Genomic DNA, 22,135 nt, shown 5'->3' on the forward strand with positions numbered 1-22,135 from the left:
AGTACTCCTCACACCAAATACAAAATATTGTCAAGGGACCTTCCTCACATAGCCTCATCTTCTCTGTTTTCTGGTCCTTTGTGTAATGTAGAATTGCCTCTTTATTCCTAACTATTTCAACTCATCCAGAGAGGATCACAGCACATACAAATTTGCAATATGAAAACTCTCTAGGATCATCAGTTTCCATTAAGAAGATTTTCTCTGTTTTTCAGTTTCTTTTTCCTAACTCCCTGAACTTTGAGGTCAGCCTTGTTCCAGTTTAGCCTTTCATGAAATAACTTCCATCATTTGGTCGAGCTAACATTGATTCATAAGAGGATATGCAAGAGATAACTCTGTGCCTGAAACTCCTTTCTCCTGGTAAATTCTTATGCTTGCTCAAAATCTAAATTACTATCACCTTCTTCATAAGGCTCCCAGTTATCCCAAATGCAGTTAAATTCACCCTACTCTGTGCTCCTAAATTTCTCTGTTCTCATTTCTATTTTTAGCAATACAATACTTGACTGTACTCGTATTGCCGATTTCAATTGTCAGACTTTGAGGACCTCAAGAATAGAGACTTTGATTTAATTTGTATTCCAAGTGCCTTGCTGGTTTTTTTAAATATTTGCTTATTTATTTGAAAGGAAGAGTGACAGGGGACAGGTGTCCATCTACTGATTCACTCCCCAAATGGCTGCAACAGCCAGGGGTGGACCAGATCAAAGCCAGGAGCCTGGAACTCCATCCAGGGGTAGCAAGGATCCAAATATTTGGGCTGTCTTCTATACTGCCTTCCCAGGTACATTAACACGGAGCTGGATTGGAAGCAAAGCAGTCAGGATTCAAGCCAGGGCTCTGATATGGGCTGCCAGTGTTGCAAGCAGTGGTTTAACCTAACTATACCACAATGCCAGCCTCTTGCCCTTAGTTTTCAATAATTATGTCAATTAATGAATAAATTGACATCAAATATCAGCTTGTGGCAGCTTCTGAATCCTAAATGGAGACTCCAGAATTACATCCTTTTCTAGACTTCCACAGGGATCTGTTTCTCTTGTCTAGGTGTTTGAGAGGTCTCCAGAAGTAATGCACAATATCAAACATTCTTATTAAAGTATTTTTAATTCTCCAATCATAAGTGTCATTGATTGAATAGCATCCCCTGCCCCCTAAGTTTTTGTTAAGACAGAATCTCCAGAAGTGATCTTATTTAGGAATAGGGTCCTTGCAGATGTAGTTAAGGATCTTGGATGAAATCCTTCTGGATTTAGGGTGAGCCTTAAATTCAGTGATTACTTGTGTTCTTGTAAGAAGATGAGAGGACATGGAGAGATACAGAAGGAAGATCATGTGAAGATTGATGCAGAGACTAGAGCTAGAGCTAGAAGTTACAAGTTAAGGAACACTAAGGATTTCTGGGAGTCACCAGAATCAGGAAGAGGCAAGGAAAGATTCTTCTCCGGAGCATTCAGAGTGGGAATGGCCCAACTGGCACTTTGACGTCAGACTTCAGTCTCCAGAACTGTGAAAGAATAAATTATGTTGTTTTAGTCCACCAAGTTTGTGGTAATATTTAATTCAGGAAAATAATACAGTACTAAAGACTCTCCTGGTTAATAGAGAAGTACATACATCCTCAGGATCTCAATTCAGTTGGGTTTCTGTAGCAAAGAATCTTCCTCAGGACTTGCTGTTGAATAAAAAAAAAATTCAAGGCCACTGACCAAGATAAAACACCAAATCAGAGGGTTCCTGTCAGAATCCTTGTGTCAGTGGGGTTAACTGCGACAGTTTAAAGCACAGCAAGGCCACATGGTCCAGAGCCACAACTCAAAGTGATGTCAGGTAAAAATCTCAAAGTGACGTTTGGCAAGAAGGGTCCCTACAGCCCTGAAGTCAGTTTAGAGGTAACTGTGGCACAGGAAACAATTATTCCCCCCAGGCTTGAAAGAGAGGAAATATACAGACCTGAGAGGCATTGTGGACTAGTTTCTGAATACACTCTGAACTTGCCTTTTAATTCTAGCCACAAGAACCTCTGCCCTGTGACCTAACTCACACCTGCATCCTGTCTTCATGACCTCTCCTTGTCTACGGCTAACAAACTCCTATCCTCATGTCCTCACTGAACGTCTTTTCTTTGCCCTGCCTTCCTTGAAATCTCTCCAAGAACAGTCAACATTTTGGCAACTGTATGCTTATTCCATCTCCTTTAATTTACTGTCAGCTCCACAAGTGTCATTGTCTTGCTCATTGATCATTCCTTAGTACCTGTCACACTTCATGAAATACAATAGGAAATTAATATATTTTAATAAGGATTGATTGGAGCTGGCGCCATGGCTCACTTGGTTAATCCTCTGCCTGCAGTGCCGGCATCCCATATGGGCGCTGAATTCTAGTCCCGGTTTCTCCTCTTCCAGTCCAGTTCTCTTCTGTGGCCCGGGAGGGCAGTGGAGGATGGCCCAAGTGCTTGGGCCCCTGCACCCACATGGGAGACCAGGAAGAAGCACCTAGTTCCTGGCTTCAGATAGGTGCAGCGCTGGCTGTAGAGGCCATTTGGGTAGTGAACCAATGGAAGGAAGACCTTTCTCTCTGTCTCTCTCTCTCTCACTGTCTGTAACTCTACCTGTCAAATAAAAAAAATATATATATAGACTAAAAGAAAATAGTAAAGAATTTTTTTAAAAAATGGTTAATTAATACCTTTCTTTCAGTTTCTCAGACCCTTCCAGTGTTTTCATGCCTCAGTCATGGAGCAGTCAGTTTCTCCAGAGTCAATTTTCCTTATGTCTGGGTGCTTTAAAAATTGAGTCCTGACCATGAGACCCAGTTTCTTGACTAAGTCCTCCAGTGGCCACTGCTCCCCCTTCCAAGATGCTGATTGTCCACATTCTAGACTTTCTCATATTTCTTGATGCATTTTTCTACCATGGAAATATCTGTCATCCAATCAGCTGATTCCTCCTATCTCATCACTACCAAAATCCTGGAAGCAGGCGATTCAGCACCAGGGACAGCTCTAAAATCCGAACCCTGTAGCTACTTGCAGATACTGCTTGTCTTATTGGTTAGATGCCAGGCTCTCCAAAGACCTGGCTACTCCCTCACTCCCACCTTGAACAGCAGATGACAGCCTATTTGCCTTCACCCCTTACTGACTTCTTTACTTAAAGAATTCTTGAGTTATTCATGTGATCCTCTTTCCCTTGTAAGCAGACAATGGATCTGAATGCAGATTCAACAAGAAAAATAAGACCTTTGTATCCTGTGTGGTTGGGTCAGGAGTCTCGGGTCAGGAGCAGAAGCAAGAAGTACAGGTTCTGTGCCCAACCTCCTCTTTATAGTAGCTTTTTCTTCCAAAGTCTTTCCACATTTCTTCATACTTAGTCTTTAAAACTTTGCAACTTCATTATGCTTCCCTTTCATAGAAATGTCTGAGGGCAGATATATTTTGTTTGAGAGTCTTCCACAAAAGAAAAGGTGAGGATTCCTGAACAAATGTCATGGAAGTCAGGTTGTGAATGTTTAGTTAACTTAAAGCATAGTAATCTCCTCTTTCCCTGAGTCTACCTTTCCATCTTTTTGCTTATCTAATAGTTTTTTATGAAAATTTTTAAATATACACAGAAACTAAAGAAGGAGTAAAAGGAACTTCCATGTGCCCATTGCCCAAGTTCAGTAATTATCATGATTTGTCTCGTTAGCTTTACTCTTTTCTCTTTTTCTTTATTAACTTATTTTTGGTTGAAAGAAGATATCAAATTAAATATCAAACTTCCTTTCATTTCGCCCTGAGTGAATTTAGTGTTTCTCTTTTTAAAGTGATCATTTTCTTACAAAATCACACCACCATTATCACACTAAACAACAACTTATTTGTATCCATAGATTTCTACTCCACAGCAGATTTCTCCAGTCCTGAGCGATGATATGTAAATTTGCTCAGTACTTTATATGGAGGAAATTGGTGAGGAATGCACTGTATTGAGGAAATACTATGTCTTGATGTACTAGAAAGTGCACAGAAGCCACACTCTGAATGATGCCAATATGGAATAGTGGGTGCAGTCACTGTCAGCCAGTTGCTGCACTGTAAAACTCCTTCCTACCTCTTCATCCAGTGACTCCATCCAGTGATGATCCATTAGGGGTATGAATAGTGATTTTCTAGTCCTGCCATTTTTTATCCACTTACTAGCTGGAAGTTTTCTGTACAAAAAATTGTCCCTCAGGCTCTTTGATTATCATGAAATTGAAGAGTTAAAATTGTATATGTGCGGGTGTAAAAAGTTAAGCTTAAGCTTACAGGTTTAAACCTTCCTGGTACAGCTGTAAAAATAAGACAGAGTGAAGTAGCACCTTGACAGTAGGGACTCCATTTTGGAGCACTTGAGACTCCATTCTGAGAAAGCACCCCCCACCGTGAGACTCTGGTCTGAAACTATGATCTCAAATAGTCGGACAATAGCAGTGCACTACATTACCCTTGGCAACACACAAAAACCCCCTAGCATGATTGCTCAAGCTTAAAAGTAGAAAGGTTACACCTGGGTTACCTGGGCTAATAATGAAGATGTGATTTGTCTGTGTCTTACATTAATGTCAAGTCCTAATTGCTGATTGTAATATTGTAACTAGTATTGTCAAGATTATGATAAATATTAATTTCACTTAGGTTTTAGGTTATGTTGACCCCAGTAACCATATACTCTCTTTTGATTTTATGTACTCTCTTTTGATTTTAGCAACTGTGTATAGCAACCGTGCATAGCAACCATGTATTCCCCCCTTCCCGGTTTTGCGGTTTTTGCCTTTATAAACCCTAACCTTTGGTTATTCGGGGCTGCTCTGTTCATGTATGGTCAGACAGCCCCAGCATGCTGGATAATCAATAAAGCTTCCCCTTGCTGTTTGCATAAGAGATGTCTCTTGGTGACGTTTTTCGGGCAGTCGACTCTAACAAAATATAGTTTGTAGAGGTAAATCAAGATAAATGATTAATTCTTCCCCTTAATTCCAATTACCCTGATGGCTCTTACAACACTGAACAAATTATAACCACAGTGTTTATTTCCTAATTCATCTTGCTATTCTTGCTTCCTTTGGTTAACTTGAAATTCTGGTGAGATGAAGAATATTTTTTACCACAATACAAATTTATGTATTTTCTTTTGAATAACATAAATTCATAGAAACATGAAGGACCTCAGAAGTCATCTATTTTAACCCCCACATTGTACAAATGAGGAAACTGAGGTACAGAGCTATGAGAACACGTTCAGTTAGGCAGGTATACAAGACTGGAATGCAAATCTGCCAAATCTCAGCATGCCACTCTGGGCAGCCTCTTAGGTGATGGAGACAAGGAGAGTTTGTGACACATAACAGCTACATTCTCGTGCTCCTCCCTGGTGAGATGATCACTTCAGACCATCCATGGATTTTTCCCCCCCCACAGGCAGAGACAGAGATAAGCAGACAAAAAAGAGATCTCATATTACTGATTCACTCCTCAAATGCCTCCAGCAGCCAGGGCTGGGCAAGCTGAAATCTGGAATTCCATTCAGTTCTCTCCCATGTGAGGGGCAGGGACCCAACTGCTTGACCCATCACCTGCTGCCTCCCAGGGTGTGCATGAGCAGGAAGCTGGAAGGGGAAGCAGAGCCAGGACTCAAACCCAAGCACTCCCATGTCAAATGAAAGTGTCCCAAGCTACATCTTATGTGCTAGGCTAAACACCCACCTCATTCCTGGAGCTTGCTGAAGAAATATGAGTTGCCCAGATGATCCCTTAGCTCAAGATTATTTTGAAGGGAGAAGTTTCTTGGTAAAGGGAGTTTTTTACTCAAGAAGAATTTTCAAGGTTTTCACTGAAACAAAGAACTAACAATTCACATTAGAAAGTAAAAATAAGTTATCAGCTCTATATGTAATGAACGCCAAGTCCATATCCCTGTGTCCCTGTGATGCCCTTAGAGTCCATAAAACATGATTCTGGACCCCTAAAGTCTAACTGAAGGTCAGGCATGTGCAGAAAAGTAGCCATGAAAGGGTTTGGGTATGGTCATGACCTCAATAGCAAAGAGTTCCTAATACATGTGTGCTCATGAATGAGATAATGAATGGACAAGGGCTACTGCAGGCCTGGGGATTTCAGAGGGCCTCATGGAGGGAGTGACACCTGAGAAACCCAGGGGCTAGGCAGCATTTAGGGCAGGGGAATAGCTTGTTGCCATCATGAGGAGGGAGGAGATACTGACAGGATGCATAATGAATCTATCCTGGAGACCAGGATTGTATGAAGACTCCTCCAGTTGCAATAGATAAGGTGACTAGAGCCAGGCTGAAGCAGGACCTAAATATGTAAACATGGAATTTCACCCGAGCCCTTTACCCCATCATACATGGAAAGTCACAGGAAAGTCCTAGGCAGCATGTGGTTCACTGAAATCCAGGGGCATCCAGCTGCCATTCTTGCTCCTATCCAGAGCCTGCCATCTCTTACCTGAAAGATTGGGCCTCCCGACTGGTTCAGAGTTCTAAAGCCTTTTGCTCAAGGTAAACTGCGGAGTATTTGGGATAAAGTAATCAGTTCTACCAGGACAGGCCATTGATCCCTGGTAAGATTTTATTTTTTTAGTTTTTACAAGATTTATTTATTTGAGAGGCAGATTTACAACAGAGAGAGGGAGAAACAGAGAGAGGTCTTCCATCCACTGATTCACTCCCTGAATGGTTGCAACAGCCAGGGCTGGACAAATTGGAGCCAGCTTCATCTGGGTCTCCCATGTGAGTACAGGGGCCCAAGCACTTGGGCAATCTTCCACTGCTTTCCCAGGCCATCAGCAGGGAGTTGGATCAGAAGTGGAGCAGCCAGGACTTAAACCAGTGCCCATATGGAATGCTGGCACCACAGGTGGGGACTTAATCTACTATGCCACAAAGCTGGCCCCAAGATTTTATTTTTAAAAATATATTTTATTGATTTGAAAGGTAGACCTACAGAGAGAAGGAGATAGAAAGAGATCTTTCATCCACTGATTTACTCCCCAAATGGCCACGGCGGCCGAAGTCAGGAGCCAGGAACTCCATCCTGGTCTCCCATGTGGGTGGCAGGGGTTAATTACTCGGGCCATTTTCTGCTGCTTTCCCAGGTGCATTAGTAGGGAGGTGGATCAGAAATGGAGCAGCTGGGATAACAGTGCTCTGATGCCAGGTGCTAGTGTTACAGGCAGTGACTTCACCTGCTGTGCCACAAAATCAGTGCCCCAGTAAGATTTAAATTCTTTCCCTCTCCCAAAGCACCACCACCAGTGCGATTCTTCCTTGTTCTTTTTTTTTTTTTTTTTTTTTTTTTTTTTTTTTGACAGGCAGAGTGGACAGTGAGAGAGAGAGACAGAGAGAAAGGTCTTCCTTTGCCGTTGGTTCACCCTCCAATGGCTGCCGCGGCCGGCGCGCTGCGGCCGGCGCACCGCGCTGATCCGATGGCAGGAGCCAGGAGCCAGGTGCTTTTCCTGGTCTCCCATGGGGTGCAGGGCCCAAGCACCTGGGCCATCCTCCACTGCACTCCCTGGCCACAGCAGAGGGCTGGCTTGGAAGAGGGACAACCGGGACAGAATCCGGCGCCCCGACCGGGACTAGAACCCGGTGTGCCGGCGCCGCTAGGCGGAGGATTAGCCTAGTGAGCCGCGGCGCCGGCTCTCTTCCTTGTTCTTGTGTGTTCAGTGGCAGTAGGCACTCATGCAATCAGTAAGCATTTAATGAGTAGTATGCTAAGCGCTGTTGTAGGCACTGGAATATAGTGTGGGATCGATTAGCAAGACTCCCACGCTCGTGTGCTCACAACCTAGTGGGAGAAGACAGACACACAGCAGTGGAGGAAATAAGAAGAAAATGATTTTAGATTGTGAAGTGGGTTTATGGTGATTGATGGCAGGGAAGGAAGAGGAAGCTTTTACAAAAAGGGCAGTTAACAAAGTCCTCCCCAGAGACAGGACACTTGATCTGACACTTCAGTGATGAAACAGTGTTGGCATTCAGAGTCTGGGGAATATCCTCCCAGACAGAACAGTGAATGCCAAGTTTCCAAGATGAGACAGGGTTTCACGTATCAAGGTATAAAAAGGCCAGTGTAGGTGGAATAGAGTAAGTGAACTTGTGAGTGGCATGAAATAAAATCAGAGGAGTGGAAAAGAATTAGATCATGTCAATCTATATAGTTCTTGGTGAGCAGTTTGTATTCTGTTCTGAGGGTGATGAGAAGCCATTCGGAGAGTTTAAATGGATAAGTGACAAAATCTGATTTATGACCTTTAGCAATCACTCTCATACACATGGAAGAATATTTATCATAGCATTGTGTATAGAAATAAAAGTCTGAAGAACAACTAATTATCCATCAGCAAGGACAAAGTAGATAATTTGTGGTGTACCCATGCAACGGAATACCAGCCTACAATGACAAATAATGGGACAGATGTTCATATCATGAGATGAGTTGTGGGGAAAAGGCAATGTGTCAAGCAGTGTGGCATGTTTGCTATCTTTGTGTTAAAAAATAATAAACTAGAACCCCAAAAGAGGAGATTTTGTGAAGAAATGGATTCTCTAATAGTCAGCTTCAGATAGGGCCTTACTGGTCCACCAGGGCTAGGTTGGGTGTCCGCCATCTGGCTAGTGCTGCTGTCACTGGGCGGGGTGGGTGGGGGGTGTCTGTCTACTTTGCTGTTGTCATCGCCAGCAGTACCAGAGCTGCCTGACTGCAGTTGCATGTTCGGTAGGTTCTTTGGGGGAAGGGAAGCCTGTGGTGAGAACCTTGTCACTCACACCGCACATTTCCACAGCAAGGCAAGTGGGTCAGCAGTGAGCTCAAAGCCGAAGATGAAACTTCCTTCACGTGAGCAGAGATGGGGGTTGCCCGCCATTGACCATGGCAGAAGTCTGTCCCACCAGCTCGTACTTGCAAATCGCACTGGGGATGGGATGAACAACTGTCACCCTTTCAGAGAACAGGGACAGGGGACACAGTGGAAAGGGAGGCAGCCTCCCGCTGAGCACAAGGAAGCCTGGGCAAGGCGGACTCCTTCTCTGGCTGATTTCCTCCATGCAGTGGGAGCAGCAATTAGGGAAGATAGAGCTCAAGGCCAGAGTCCCCGTCTCCCCTTGGTACACTGCTTTCCTCTGTCACCACCCTGCCTGGCACCCAGGAAGTACGATCCAGGAGTAGAATCTGCCTGGGGCGTAGAGCAGGTGAAGAGAGCTTTCCAGCAGCAGCCGTGAGCTCTGCCAGCCGCCTCCCCAGGTAGCGCATGGCCCCACGCTCACACACTCACTATCCCCTTGGATCTCCTTTTGCCACAATGTTGTAGAGAGAGAAAGACTCCCTGTGGGACTCGTCTCAATGGATCAACAAGGCATCTTCTTTTTCTCTGCCTTCCTGTCTACCTGCCTCTTCCCCCCCTGGAAGCTCCGGTCTGGAAGCCTTTGAGGACAGCTTCAATCAGTCCTATCTGCATTCTTTCCAGACCCAGTGAGGCTTGTTGAGTAGTTGAATCAGTTTCATGGTAGTAGCGAGAACCACCTCGGGAAGCAGCCAATCTGCAGACTTACAGATGGAGCTGTCCCTAGAGTGGAAAAGTGGAAAAAAAAAATTTATGGAGGCAAAATACAAGCTTGTTGATAAAATAACTCACCACTGCACAACAGAAGTGTTTAAAATTTTGTACTTTAATTGCTTCAGCTCTCACTGGTTTCCACTTCTCTAAAGATGTATGTCTGCAAAAAATAACAATTGCTTCCTAAAGCTGGCATGGCACTGTAACAGGACTGCCAAGATGTGCACCCTGCCCCAAGCCTTAACATCCACCTGCCACGGTGTAGGTGGCTGAGCTGCCCTCTCTGTGTCTCTCTGTGCTGTGAGCCCTTTGAGACCAGAGGCAGGATCTACACTTGTTGCTTTGGGCAGTGCCTAATCCTAGAGAAAGACCTGTTGGTGGGGCCAAGAGGACAAGGTAGGAACAGAGCATGTACACGCCTTCCTTGTGGGGCTGTCTTGTGCACACGTCATAAGCAGCAAGTGTCATTCCCATGACCTTCCAGACCACGGGGACTTCCCCTTGCAGGGTGCCCTTTGATTGAAGAGTCCTCAAGGGCTTTGAAGAGTGCAGAGTTGCCCAGCTAGGGCATGGTGTCAACAACGTGCGGCTGTCACAGCAAATGCACACTGATTCCTGCTTGACAGCATTGCTGTGATGGACACACTTGTGAGGGCAGCCCAGGCAGCTACAACAGAAGCAGCTATGTGTGCAGTATGAGGCCAAGACTTGTCGGCTTTAGCACACCCTTCAGAAAGAGCGGTTTCCAATTCCTTCTATGATTGGTGAGCGACACAGCCAAGGTCCCCCAAATCATTCAGCAATGCATTGGGCAACCACTGTCTTCCAATCACAATAGCAGACACTAGGGAAATGAAACCAAATGAGACCCAGTCCCTGCCCTCAGGTGCTCATGGTGCAGGGCATAGGTCACATGTAAACAGTGACGACAGAGTGGGCAGGGCATGACCAGGCAGGTGCACAGTGCTACTGGAGCATGGAGGAGGACATGTAATACAGGACTAGCAGGCACTCAGGAAGGGCTTCCTGGAGGCTAATGGGCAGGAGCTAGGTGACTGTGGGTGTCAGGAAGACGTAGGAGTCATCCTTCAGCTTTGCGAACTCCCAACAGTGATCTGCGTCAGAGACCTCCATGTGCATATGATGAGAGCTGTGCACCTTCTCCCCAGTAAAAAGTCCAAATGTAATTGAAGCACAGTTTCTCAGAATTCAGGAGGACTGCTGAAATCCTGTGCACAAGTTCATGTTCAAGAACCCTGAATTAAGGGTTTTGCAAAGGGAGTTGTATCCTCTGGGCTGGAGGAACCCTCAGAGACCACCCAGCCCAGCCCTTCTTTTCAGCAACAAGAAGAGATCCAGAGAGGGCGGGGAAGTTGTCCAGGGCCACACAGCCCAGTGGGCTGTGGGAGGAGGAGGGTGCAGAGGTCTGAAAGGGGAGGGAGGACAAGTTCAACCCCAGTCCTCACAGTGTCTCTCTCATAGGGCTGTTTCCTGGCTGGCACTTGAGCTATGTCGACGTGAAAGACAACTCTCGAGACGAGACCTTCCGCTTCCAGTGTGACTGCTGGCTCTCCAAGAGTGAGGGCGACAGGCAGACCGTCCGTGACTTTGCCTGTGCCAACAATGAGATCCGTGAAGAGCTGGAGGAGACCAGTACGGAGCACACTGGTGGGCCCGGCCTAGCAGGGGGTGAAGCCTGGGCTGGGACTTCAGAGTCTGGGGGAGGCGGGGCTGGTGCTCAAAGAAGAAACCTGGGTGTAGCTGGAGGGAGACAGAGGCCCACGGAAGGAAGTAGTTGGGGTGCAGTGCCTATACAAGTACCCGAAGATTGCTTGGTGAACATGGAACTAAGATACCGGGGGCCCACATACAGCCCTGAGTCACAGTGATGAATTAGACAGCAGAGAAACCCACTGGGAACAAGCTGGCCCTGGTTTGAAGGCTGGGCTGGGCTGCGCAGTTTGGTGCGAAGTCCTCTCTGGTTTATTTTCTTATTTTTGTTTTTTTAAGATTGATTTATTTCTTTGAAAGAGCTACAGAGAGAGAAGAGAGAGAGAGAAAGAAAGAAATCTTAGAAAGAGGAGAGAGAGAGAGATTTTTCCATCCAATACTTCACTCCCCAAATGGCCACAATGGCCAGAGCTGGGCCATGCTGAAGCCAGGAGCCAGGAGCTTCTTCCAGGTCTCCCACATGAGTGCAGGGCCACAAGCACTTGGGTCATCTTCCACTGCTTCCCCAGGTGCATTGTCAGAGAGCTGGATCAGAAGAGGAACAGCCAGGACTTGAACTGTTGCCAGTATGGAGTGCTGGCAGCAAAGATGGCAGCTTGACCTGGTGCACCATGGTGCTGGCCCCTCTGGTTTATTTTTATCTCATGAGGCTTCATCCAGCTGATGCCTGTGACGGTGGTTGCTGAATCAACCTTCCTAGACAGAGTGTGCAGGAGAATCTGCTGTCTCCATCAGCCGCCTTCCCTGTGGGCCTTCCGCAGGGGCTTGATCTCTAAGGAGGTTGCCCGTGAAGGGCACTGTGCCTTTAACACAGGTGCTAGTGCCTGGGCCCCACCAATGGGAAGAAAGCTTTCCAGAGGCTGAGTAATGAGGGAATCTTCCAACCTTAGTTATATTTCCTAAAGATTCCTTTATTTTGAAAGGCAGAGTGACAAGGAGAGACAGAAATGGTGGGGAGGGGGGACAGAGACAGGGGTTGCAGGCAGCGGCTTTACCTGCTGCGGTACAACGCCAGCCCCTAGGTTATACTCTGTCATATGGTGTGGTCGGTGCTTGCACCCAGGGCTACAGAGTGAGTTCTGATGCCACCAGGGTCTACCCAGCCCCAGCACTGGGCACCCTCTGAGCCAGTGTCGGATGAATGAATGCCAGTGTGGCCATGCTGAGGGACCTGCGGGGTGGGAGGCTGCTGGGAGAGAGCGTGGCACAGAGTGAGCACGGGGACCAGACAGGAGGGGGACTGCTTGTTGGAGGAGGTCAAGGCCCTCGTGGGTCCTTGCCTGTGGGGCTTTGGCCTTCTGCTTTCTGTAGCTGGGCCCTGCCTTTCCGTCCTCTGTCCTGGGCCTCTGCTCTCTGCTTTGCATTGTGGGGACCTGTCCGTCCCTGAGAGCCAGGCCCCAGTGTCTCTCCGAGTCCTTATCCCCACCTCTTGCCGCATTCCCAGCGGCTCCCATGGTCTCCAGCTAAAGAAGTTGCTCTCGGAAATAAAACCGGGATGCGCCCTCCAGCCCCAGGGCCGAGGCACTTGTACTCAGAGCGCCTCCATGGCAGCACCTGCTGTCATCCCCAGGCCTTGGCCCAAGAGCAAGCAAGGGCCCTGAGGCAGCAGCGGGCGGGGCCCCCGCTGGGGCAGCTGCTCCCCCTCTGCTGACCGCCTCCCCGTTCCTCCATTGCAGCCTACGAGATCGTCATAGAAACGGGCAACGGAGGCGAAACCAGGGAGAACGTGTGGCTCATCCTGGAGGGCAGGAAGAACCGGTCCAAAGAGTTCCTCGTGGAAAATTCTTCCAGGCAGCGGGCCTTCAGGAAGTAGGAAGAGGGGTGCATACAGGGAGTGGAGATTGGGGTGAAGTAGGTTAGAGAGGGACCCCAAGACTCTCCTCTCTTGGTTAGAGGCATAGGTATGCAAATGAGTCTAAGCAGCAGGTCCTTACTGAGCACCTACTGTGTACCAGCACTGTATAAGCACCTGTAGATGTATGAAAGGGCAAGGGGGGAACCGTGGTGGGGCAGCACTGCACCCTGCAAACACCACCCTGTGTCTGTGTAGACAGGAGCTCATGCGCCCTTCCGACAGGGCCACCTTGAGCAACTCAGATGCCCACTTTGTCCCCCACTGCCCCCCGAATCACTGGGGCGGTCTCCCCCGGCCTTTGGCTCCCCATGCCTTGTCTCCATCCCCCTGGGCTGCCGTAACAGACGCCAGCATTCTCACTGCACTGAGGGCCGGAAGTCCCAGGTCAGTGCGCCAGCAGGTGCGGTGTCTGCTGAGGGCCCGCCAGCCTCCTGGCTCGCAGACACCCATCTCTTTGCTGTATCCTCATTCGGAAGGGGCGAGGGAGCTCTCTGGGCCCCTTTGCTCAGGGCACCAATCCCACCTGCCAAGACCCTGCCTGCAGATAGAAGGGATGCTGCATGTTGACGTCTTGAGAGATTAGGCACCACGTCTGGGGTCAACATTTGAATCAGAGAGGGACACAAAAGCTTGGTTTGTAGGAACCGTTTTTTCAGACTCCCTCTCTATCAGGGCCGGAGCCTGGGCCCCTTAGCCTGGCATTTGCAGACCCCCCCACCACGGTCTGCCTGCACGCCCCCTCCCTCATTACCATCTCCTTCACTGAACCCACGCTGCACCCGAGCCAGCGTTGCCCCAGCAGTGTCTGCACCCCCACACCCTGCTGTCCCCTCTATGGCTGCAGGGACCCATTTCCTTCCCGGCTCCCTCCTCAGCCCGACACCCAGGGCCTCAGCCTCCTCCCAGCACCATGCTGCTTGATGACGAACCCGTTGTTTGGTGCTATAGCCAAGTGCTGGGAGGACTCAATGGTGTTACCCCAAATCTAGACTGAAGCCCTCAGTAAGCCAGGACTGGTGTCAGCTCATGCTTGCCACCCTCTTCCTACTCCCTAGCCTGGAATGCTGACCTGCTTTGGAGAGCGCAGGCAGCTCATTGGCCCTACCTTTGCTTCCTGCAGGGGGACCACAGACACGTTTGAATTTGACAGCATCTACTTGGGGGACATCGCCTCCCTCTGTGTGGGCCACCTCGCCAGGGAGGACCGGTTCATCCCCAAGCGAGAGCTGGTGTGGCACGTCAAGACCATCACCATCACCGAGATGGAGTATGGCAATGTGTATGTCCTGTGTCTCTCCCCCAGCAGGGGCCGGGAGCTGCGGCTGGACCATGGCGAGGGGGCAGGGTGCAAGGAGGTGATCTTTCCAAAGCCGAGGTCGCCTCATTCAGGAGGCTTGCAAGGCAGCAAGGAGGGAGCCAGCTTTCTGTTCTGCATCTACCTCCAGAGGCAGGGGGCTGGAGCAGATGACCTTGAGTTCATCCAGCCTTTGAACCCAGGAAAGATACGGAAAAGTTGAATGGGGCCAGGCAGCAGAGCCTCTCCTCGCCCTCCCCCAATTCCATCTGTGATGACGAAGGAGTGCAGCTTGTCACCTGCCACTGTGTGATTGTGGTGAGAGCCCCCTGTCCTGTGGGCAGAGTGGGGACCAGAGACGAGAGAGCCATCCGCCCCTGAACACCCCAGATAAGAGACCTTGCACTTCTCCCAGCATAGCCTTCTGCAGACCAGGGCGTTTCTGGAAGATTAAGGATTTTAGTTACCTGGGCGACACAGTCACAGCCATCAGTTTGTCTAATTAAAGTCACTTGGAAACCACCGCCAGAAGCCAGGAAGAGTCCTGAGGCTCTGGAAGACAGGAAGGACGGAGGAGGAAGCAGGGAAGGGCAGGGAGGAAGCCAAGAGCAGCGCTTGTGCAGTGAGTGAGTGAAGGCTGAAGGTTCCGCCTTAGGAAGGCCAGCTTGTCACTGCTGGGAGGGGCATCCCACCCGGGCCTTGCCGGGCTCCTCCATGCCCCAGGGCCTTTGCTCCCTGCACAGAAGCAGGTGCAGGCCTGCTGCACCCCGCAGGGCCTCTGGGCTAGAAGCTGGGGCCCTCGGGAGCAGTACCTGTCCACGCTCTGCCTTGACCTGCACACTTGCTGGATTTGGTGTCCCTGTTCCAGGCTTTCCCTTTGGGAATTGGGCAGAGCAGGGTCTTGGCTCAGGCTGTCTTAGCAAAATGCCAGGGAAGGGTGGGGTGGGGTAACCAGGAGACATCCGTGTCTCACAGTTCTGGAGGCTGGAAGTCTGGGTTCTGATGAGATCTCTTGTCCCGGCTGCAGACGGCCACTTTCTCATCGTGTCCTTACCTGGCAGAGAGAGAGGGAGGGAGAGAGAGAGGGAGAGAGAGAGAGGCACCTCTGGTGCCTTTTCCTACTTCTGTAAGGGCACTAATCCCATCAAGAGGGCCTCACCCTCCTGACTCCTCTAAACCTAATTACCTCCCAAAGCCTCGTCAGCACAGACCCTCACGTTGGCAGTCCGGGCTTCAACTTAGGAGTTTGGAAGGAGACACAATTCAGTCCGTAGCAACTTCTCTCTTGGGCTTCAGTGTTGTTTGTTGCTCTGTTAGAGACACCCAAGTCCAGCCCAGGCACTGTAAGTCCTGCAGGTGTTACTGGGCTTGGCTGCTAGGACTTGAGAGCCAGAAGATCAGCCTGGAGGAGTTAATGACTCACCCCGCCAGTCAGGGCCAGGGCAAAGCCCCTCCCACTGCCGGATCCCGCCTCCCACCCATGGGATGCGGTTGCTGATACTGCTGCTCCCCTAAGTAAACAAAGTAAAATACAGTGGTAACCACTCCTGTTACCTTTAAACCCGTAATGTCACCTGTGAGAGAGAGCAAGCTGCTGAGCCAGCCACCTGGTCCTTCCAGTCTCAGGAGGAAGGAAAAGGGGCGGTCCGGCCCTGAGCCTCCTACCCCACCGTCCTGGGGCCATGGTGTGGGGTTTTGCACTCAGTGGAAACAAGCATTTGCCCCCAAGAACAGCAGAACAGCATCCTTCTCTGCATGTTCAAGAGTGTGGCCTGTTGTCTGCCCTGGAAGTCCAAGGTCAAGGCAGGTGCAGCGTCTGCTGAGGGCCCGCCAGCCTCCTGGCTCGCAGACACCTGTCTCCTTGCTGTGTCCTCATTCGGAAGGGGCGAGGAAGCTCTCTGGGCCCCTTTGCTCAGGGCACCAATCCCACCTGCCAAGACCCTACCTGCAGATAGAAGGGGTGCTGCATATTGATGTCTGGAGAGCGTGGGCATCACATCAGGGGTTAGGGGTCAACATTTGAATCAGAGGGGGGCACAAAAGCCCAGTTTGTGGGAACCCCCCCTTTTTTTTGACAGGCAGAGTTAGACAGTGAGAGAGAGAGGACGGTCTTCCTTCCATTGGTTCACCTCTCAAATTGATGCTACAGCCGGCGCACTGCGCCAATCCGAAGCTTCCTCCTGGTCTCCCATGCGGGTGCAGGGCCCAAGGACCTGGGCCATCCTCCACTGCCCTCTTGGGCCACAGCAGAGAGCTGGACTGGAAGAGGAACACCTGGGAAAGAATCCAGCGCCCCAACAGGGACTAGAACCTGGGGTACCGGCACTGCAGGCGGAGGATTAGCCTAGTAAGCCATGGCGCCGGCCTGCGGGAACACTTTTTTCAAATGCTCTCTCCATCAGGGTGGAGCTGGCCCCCTTAGCCTGGCACTTGCAGACCCCATCCTCATTACCATCTCCCTCACTGGACCCACGCTGCACCTGAGCCAGCACCAAACTGGGGGAGGAGCTACCTGCAGGTCAGGGGCTCTTCTGGAAGTGGGAAGGGCAGGGAACCCAGCCCCTGGGTGCTGGAGCTGCCACTGGTGAGCCATGTGGCCTCAGGCAATTGCCCATCACCACCTGTGCCTCCTGCCCTCCTTTGGGAAGACATAGGATACAGGCAGGGCAAGGATGCGGGCTGCCAGCCGGCGGGGGGGGGGGGCTGTCAGAAGTCCTCCTGCAGCCCACCCGCCTGCCTGGGGAGGTCTCAGCCTGTGGTCTGTGGCTCTCACCCGGCAGGGGAAGTGTGTTGGATCAGCGGGGCTGTTCCTGTGTGCCCACACTGCCTTCCCAGCTAGCACGAGAACCACGTTTGGATTTCCGTGAGTTACAGAAGAACTTGGTCTCAACCTCCTGGAAACACGGTCAAGGTCCAGTTTCCATTGTGCTGCCTTGCCCAGCGCCGACCCCTCTTTCTCAGTGTGCTTTCTGCATCTTTCTGACCAGATCTTGTCCCAGGGCAGCTCAGGATTTTGACAGAAAGACGCACATGAAGACGCGTCTATTGATTTTCACAATGAAGACACTTTTGTGTCTTTACCCAATGGCCAGTTGATGCATAATCATTATAAAAATTCAACTAAGACACAAAGTACATAAAAGAAGTGAAACTCCCCCCAAGCCCCACCTGTCAGAGATGGTGCCCCATCAGGACTTCGGTGACCCTATGCCCTCTGGTTATTTCTAGTATCTCACACTTTTATGGTTTTTTTTAAGGATTTATATTATTTATTTAAGAGAGTTACACTGAGAGACACTCTCCAAATGGCCACAACAGCCAGGGCTGGGCCAGGCCAAAACCAGGAGCCCAGAACTCCATCCTGGTCTCCCATGTGGGTAGCAGGGGCCCAAGCCCTTAGGCCATCGCCTCTGCTTTCCAAGGTGCGTTAGCAGGGAGCTGGATTGGAAGTGGGGCAGTCAGGATTCGAATCGATGCTCATGTGGCATGTTGGCAGTGCAGGTGGCGGCTTAACCTTCAGCACCATGACGCCCACCCTGATGTTTTTCAATATAGATCATTTCAGGCCCAGCGCCGTGGCTCACTTGTTTAATCCTCTGCCTGCGGCGCTGGCATCCCATATGGGCACTGGGTTCTAGTCCCAGTTGCTCCTCTTCCAGTCCAGCTCTCTGCTGTGGCCCAGGAAGGCAGTGGAAGATGGCCCAAGTGCTTGGGCCCCTGCACCCGCATGGGAGACCAGGAGGAAGCACCTGGCTCCTGGCTTCGGATCAGTGCAGCGCGCCGGCCGTGGCAGCCATTTGGGGGGTGAACGGAAGGAAGACCTTTCTCTCTCTCTCTCTCTCTCTCTCTCTCTCTAACTCTACCTGTCAAATAAGTAAAAAAAAATATTTATATATAGATCATTTCTTTTTGAAAATCTTGATTCGGGGTGTGCAACTTTTAATTTTTGTTTGTATGTATTTGAAAGCCAGAGCGACACAGAGGGATTGTTAATCCGCTGGATCACTCCCCAAATGGCAGCAAAGAGCTGGGCTGGGCTACGCCAAAGGCAGCAGCCTGGAACCCAATCTAGGTCTCCCATGTGGGTGGCAGGGACCCAACTACTTGAACCTTCACCTGCTGCCTACCAGGGAGTGCATGAGCAGGAAGCTGGGCCAGAAAGTGGAGCCAGGATTCAAACCTAACAACTCCTATATGGGATGCGGTGTCCCAAGCTGTGCCTTAACCGTGGTGTCAAATGCCCGGCCCCAGTAGAAATCATTTCTTTTCACTCATTCCTCTCTGCCTTTGCCCTCACTCTCACTGGTCATCCTACCTGCTGGTTTCCAGCCAGAGCAGGCTGATGTATGTCTGCAGCTAGAGCCTTGCCTTCGGTCCCAGGTTCTGGTGATCTTCTAATTATGTCCATTAGCAAACATTTCCTTACATCTACACCAGGGAATATTTTTCAGACATTAAAAATAATGAATTAAATACATACCAGATGACTTGGAGCCATTCCCAGGAAGCATCGCTGAGTGAGAAGAGCGACATGCAAGCAAACATGTCTCGTGTGATGCTGTTTGTAAGGGGAGTGGTGGCTTGTCCTGTGTCTGTGTATGCGCCCGCCTGTGCAGGGCTGGAGGAGAATGGAGGGAGGCTGGCACGCTGCAGCCTGTTACACGGGTCGTCCGAGGTGAGGGTGGAATGCTCAAGTGGAAAGGAGAGAGAGCCAAGCCAAAGGAAGTGAGCTGCAGTGCCCTGGGAAAAACATCTATATGATCACAGGATTTGTGTTTTTATATAGAATTACGTATGTTAGTGGGGGATATGCATCAAGAAATGCATTTTAAGAGAATTTTAAAGCAAAGAATTCAAATACATCCCCCTCTAAGAAATTGTGATCTGCAACAACACGGCGACATGGAAGTGAGAGATTGGAGGAAGAGCCGTCTCTCCAAACAGAACAAAGATTCACTAGGAAGCGTCTAAGTGGCGCGCTCTGCAGGGGCCGGGCAGGCCCTGACTCTGGGTCACTTTGAGCAGTGACTTTTCCTCTCCAGCCTTCGTTCTCCCTTCTTGCAATGAGGGGACCACAATGCTCGGGTTTGTGCTGGGAGTTCAAGAGACGCAAGAATGCAGAGCCCTGGTGTTTGGAGAGAGTGCTTCAAACCAAGTTCTTACTGCTGTCGAAACTCTGGAGTTTGAACTTGTGCCATTAGGCACACACCTCAGCGCTGCATTCCTGAAGTCACCAGCTGGTGCCAGGTCTGCTGAGTTCCAAAGCTGTTCTACAGTATTCGCAATCTGAAGTGGGAGGAGCCATTGCGATCGTTCGGCCTGACCATCAGCATCTAGCTCTGCCCATGGGCGAAGCAAGGTCTAGGTGGGAGATGGGACTCACCCGAGGTTGCACAGGTCGGGGCGGCAGGGCTGGCAGCCCCGTGCCCTCTCTCTCCCTCTGCAGCCTTTTCCCACCGTGCCCTCTGACTTCCTCCTTGCAAATTCTTTGACCTCAGGGTCACTATCCACAGGCTAACATTGGGAGTGGGAGAGGGCGGGTGAGGGGACTTCTTGGCTCAAGGCCATTCTCTTGCCCTGCACCTGCTTCTGCACCTGTGGAGGCTTCTTCAGCAGGTCCGGACATACCCGCTACGTCCACATACACACACTCACCGTTTAACCCAATATCCCCGCCTGACTTTGCCTGAGATGGTCGCTCTGCGTTCAGCAGTCTCCTCTGACGGTGACGGCACCAGATGAAAGCAGGAATCAAGTCCTTTGAGGGAGCAAGGGGCTCAGCATGGCAGGAGAGGTTCAAGCTTGTAGAAGAGTGGGCGACAGGTCAGAAAGGGAATCAGGAGCGGGAGGGCCAGATCTGTAGGGTCTTGCTGTAAAGTCTCTGGTTTTTACTTAACCTGGGAAGCCATTGGAGAGTGGCGAGCAGAGGGGTGACACATCTGGTCTGCCCTTGTCTGCTATGGAGAGAATTGGCCACAGGTAGCCAAGAGCAGGGAGAGCTGTTAGGAGGCTCTTGATGTCCAGGTGGAAGCTGATGGCTTGGGGCAACGCAGCAGCAGGCAGATAGAGAGGTACTGGATAGTTTCCAGGTGGGCAGACCCTGTGTATGTTTTAAAGGTGGGGTCAACAGGATGCCCTACAGATTGGGTAGGGAGGGGGAGGGTGGACGAATCCAGGAGCAGTTAGGAGGCTGGAGGCTGACTCCGCTCGGGTTTTAACATCCTCATATGTTAACCCGATACCCTGATGCCTGGGGGAGGCATCCTTTATGGATGACTGGGGAGGGGGTGCCCTCTGGGGAAGTGTGTGAACTTGGCTGATGCCCCCTGACTCATGTCCCCTTCCTTTCTCCCACCTCTCCGCTAGGTACTTCTTTAACTGCGACAGCCTCATCCCCCTCAAGAGGAAGAGGAAGTACTTCCGGGTGTTTGAGGTTACCAAGACTACAGAGAGCTTTGCCAGCAAGGTCCAGAGCCTGGTGCCGGTCAAGTACGAGGTCATCGTGACAACGGGCTACGAGCCAGGGGCGGGCACTGACGCCAACGTCTTTGTGACCATTTTTGGAGCCAATGGGGACACGGGCAAGCGGGAGCTGAAGCAGAAAATGCGCAACCTCTTTGAGCGGGGCAGCACCGACCGCTTCTTCCTGGAGACGCTGGAGCTCGGGGAGCTGCGCAAGGTGCGTCTGGAACACGACAGCAGCGGCTACTACTCGGGCTGGCTGGTGGACAAGGTGGAAGTCACCAACACCAGCACCGGCGTGGCCACCATCTTCAGCTGCGGCAGGTGGCTGGACAAGAACCGGGGGGACGGGCTCACCTGGAGAGACCTCTTCCCCTCTGTCTGAGGGGCTGGCGGCCTCCCCTTGCCCCACTAAACCACCCCCTGGCCGTGACCTTCCACAGCCTTTTGGGAGGCCTCCAGGAGCAGGGGCCACTGGGAACTTCATGGTCCCTCAAAGGCCACTGTTTGTGTCTGGCTTTTTGTGGGGTTCTGCTCCCCACCCTCCTAGTCTTAGAGATCTCCCGGGAATCATAATCAGCTGTACAAAATCGCTTTCCAGGGCCGGCGCTGTGGTGCAGCAGGTTAAAGCCCTGGCCTGCAGAGCCGGCATCCCATATGGGCACCGGGTTCTAGTCCCAGCCGCTCCACTTCTGATCCAGCTCTCTGCTATGGCCTGGGAAAGCAGCAGAAGATGGCCCAAGTGCTTGGGCCCCTGCACCCATGTGGGAGACCTGGAAGAAGCTCCTGGTTCCTGGCTTCAGATCGGTGCAGCTGCAGCTGTTGCAGCCAACTGGGGGGGGGGGGTGTGAACCAACGGAAGGAAGACCTCTCTCTCTCTCTCTCTCTCTGCCTCTCTCTGTAACTCTTTCAAATAAATAAAATAAAAACAATTTTAAAATTGCTTTCCTACCATAGCAGTGGTGGGCAGGCTGGGACTTGCTGCAGAGTGTGGATGAAAAATTGGGGCATCGCCCAGGGGATAAGAGTGGGGAAGGACAGGCCATCGAGATGGTGTGTTCCAAGCACCAACCAATTAGCACCTCCCAGAAAAAAAGCTGGACTACTTATTACCAGCCACACCCCACAAAGAACTCAGCATCTGCTTGCAAGATATGTATGCTTATTTCCCAGTTTCAATGAATCCAG

General features: G+C 50.4%; 1 protein-coding gene across 8 annotated transcripts in view; it reads left to right on the forward strand.

The window, feature by feature from the left end:
- The window catches only part of LOXHD1 (lipoxygenase homology PLAT domains 1), a 186,738-nt gene extending 164,848 nt beyond the window's left edge, over positions 1-21,890 (forward strand). For all 8 annotated transcript variants that reach the window (XM_051851250.2, XM_070050246.1, XM_051851254.2 and 5 more), the window contains 4 exons: positions 11,088-11,258; positions 13,013-13,145; positions 14,312-14,470; positions 20,852-21,890. In XM_051851250.2, the coding sequence (XP_051707210.2) occupies positions 11,088-11,258; positions 13,013-13,145; positions 14,312-14,470; positions 20,852-21,332 (944 nt within the window). In that variant the 3' untranslated portion in view covers positions 21,333-21,890. The remainder of the gene's footprint in view (positions 1-11,087; positions 11,259-13,012; positions 13,146-14,311; positions 14,471-20,851) is intronic.
- The last annotated feature ends 245 nt before the right edge of the window (positions 21,891-22,135 follow it).

This window comes from Oryctolagus cuniculus, chromosome 10 (assembly GCF_964237555.1).
Source record: "Oryctolagus cuniculus chromosome 10, mOryCun1.1, whole genome shotgun sequence".
Classification (NCBI taxonomy): domain Eukaryota; kingdom Metazoa; phylum Chordata; class Mammalia; order Lagomorpha; family Leporidae; genus Oryctolagus; species Oryctolagus cuniculus.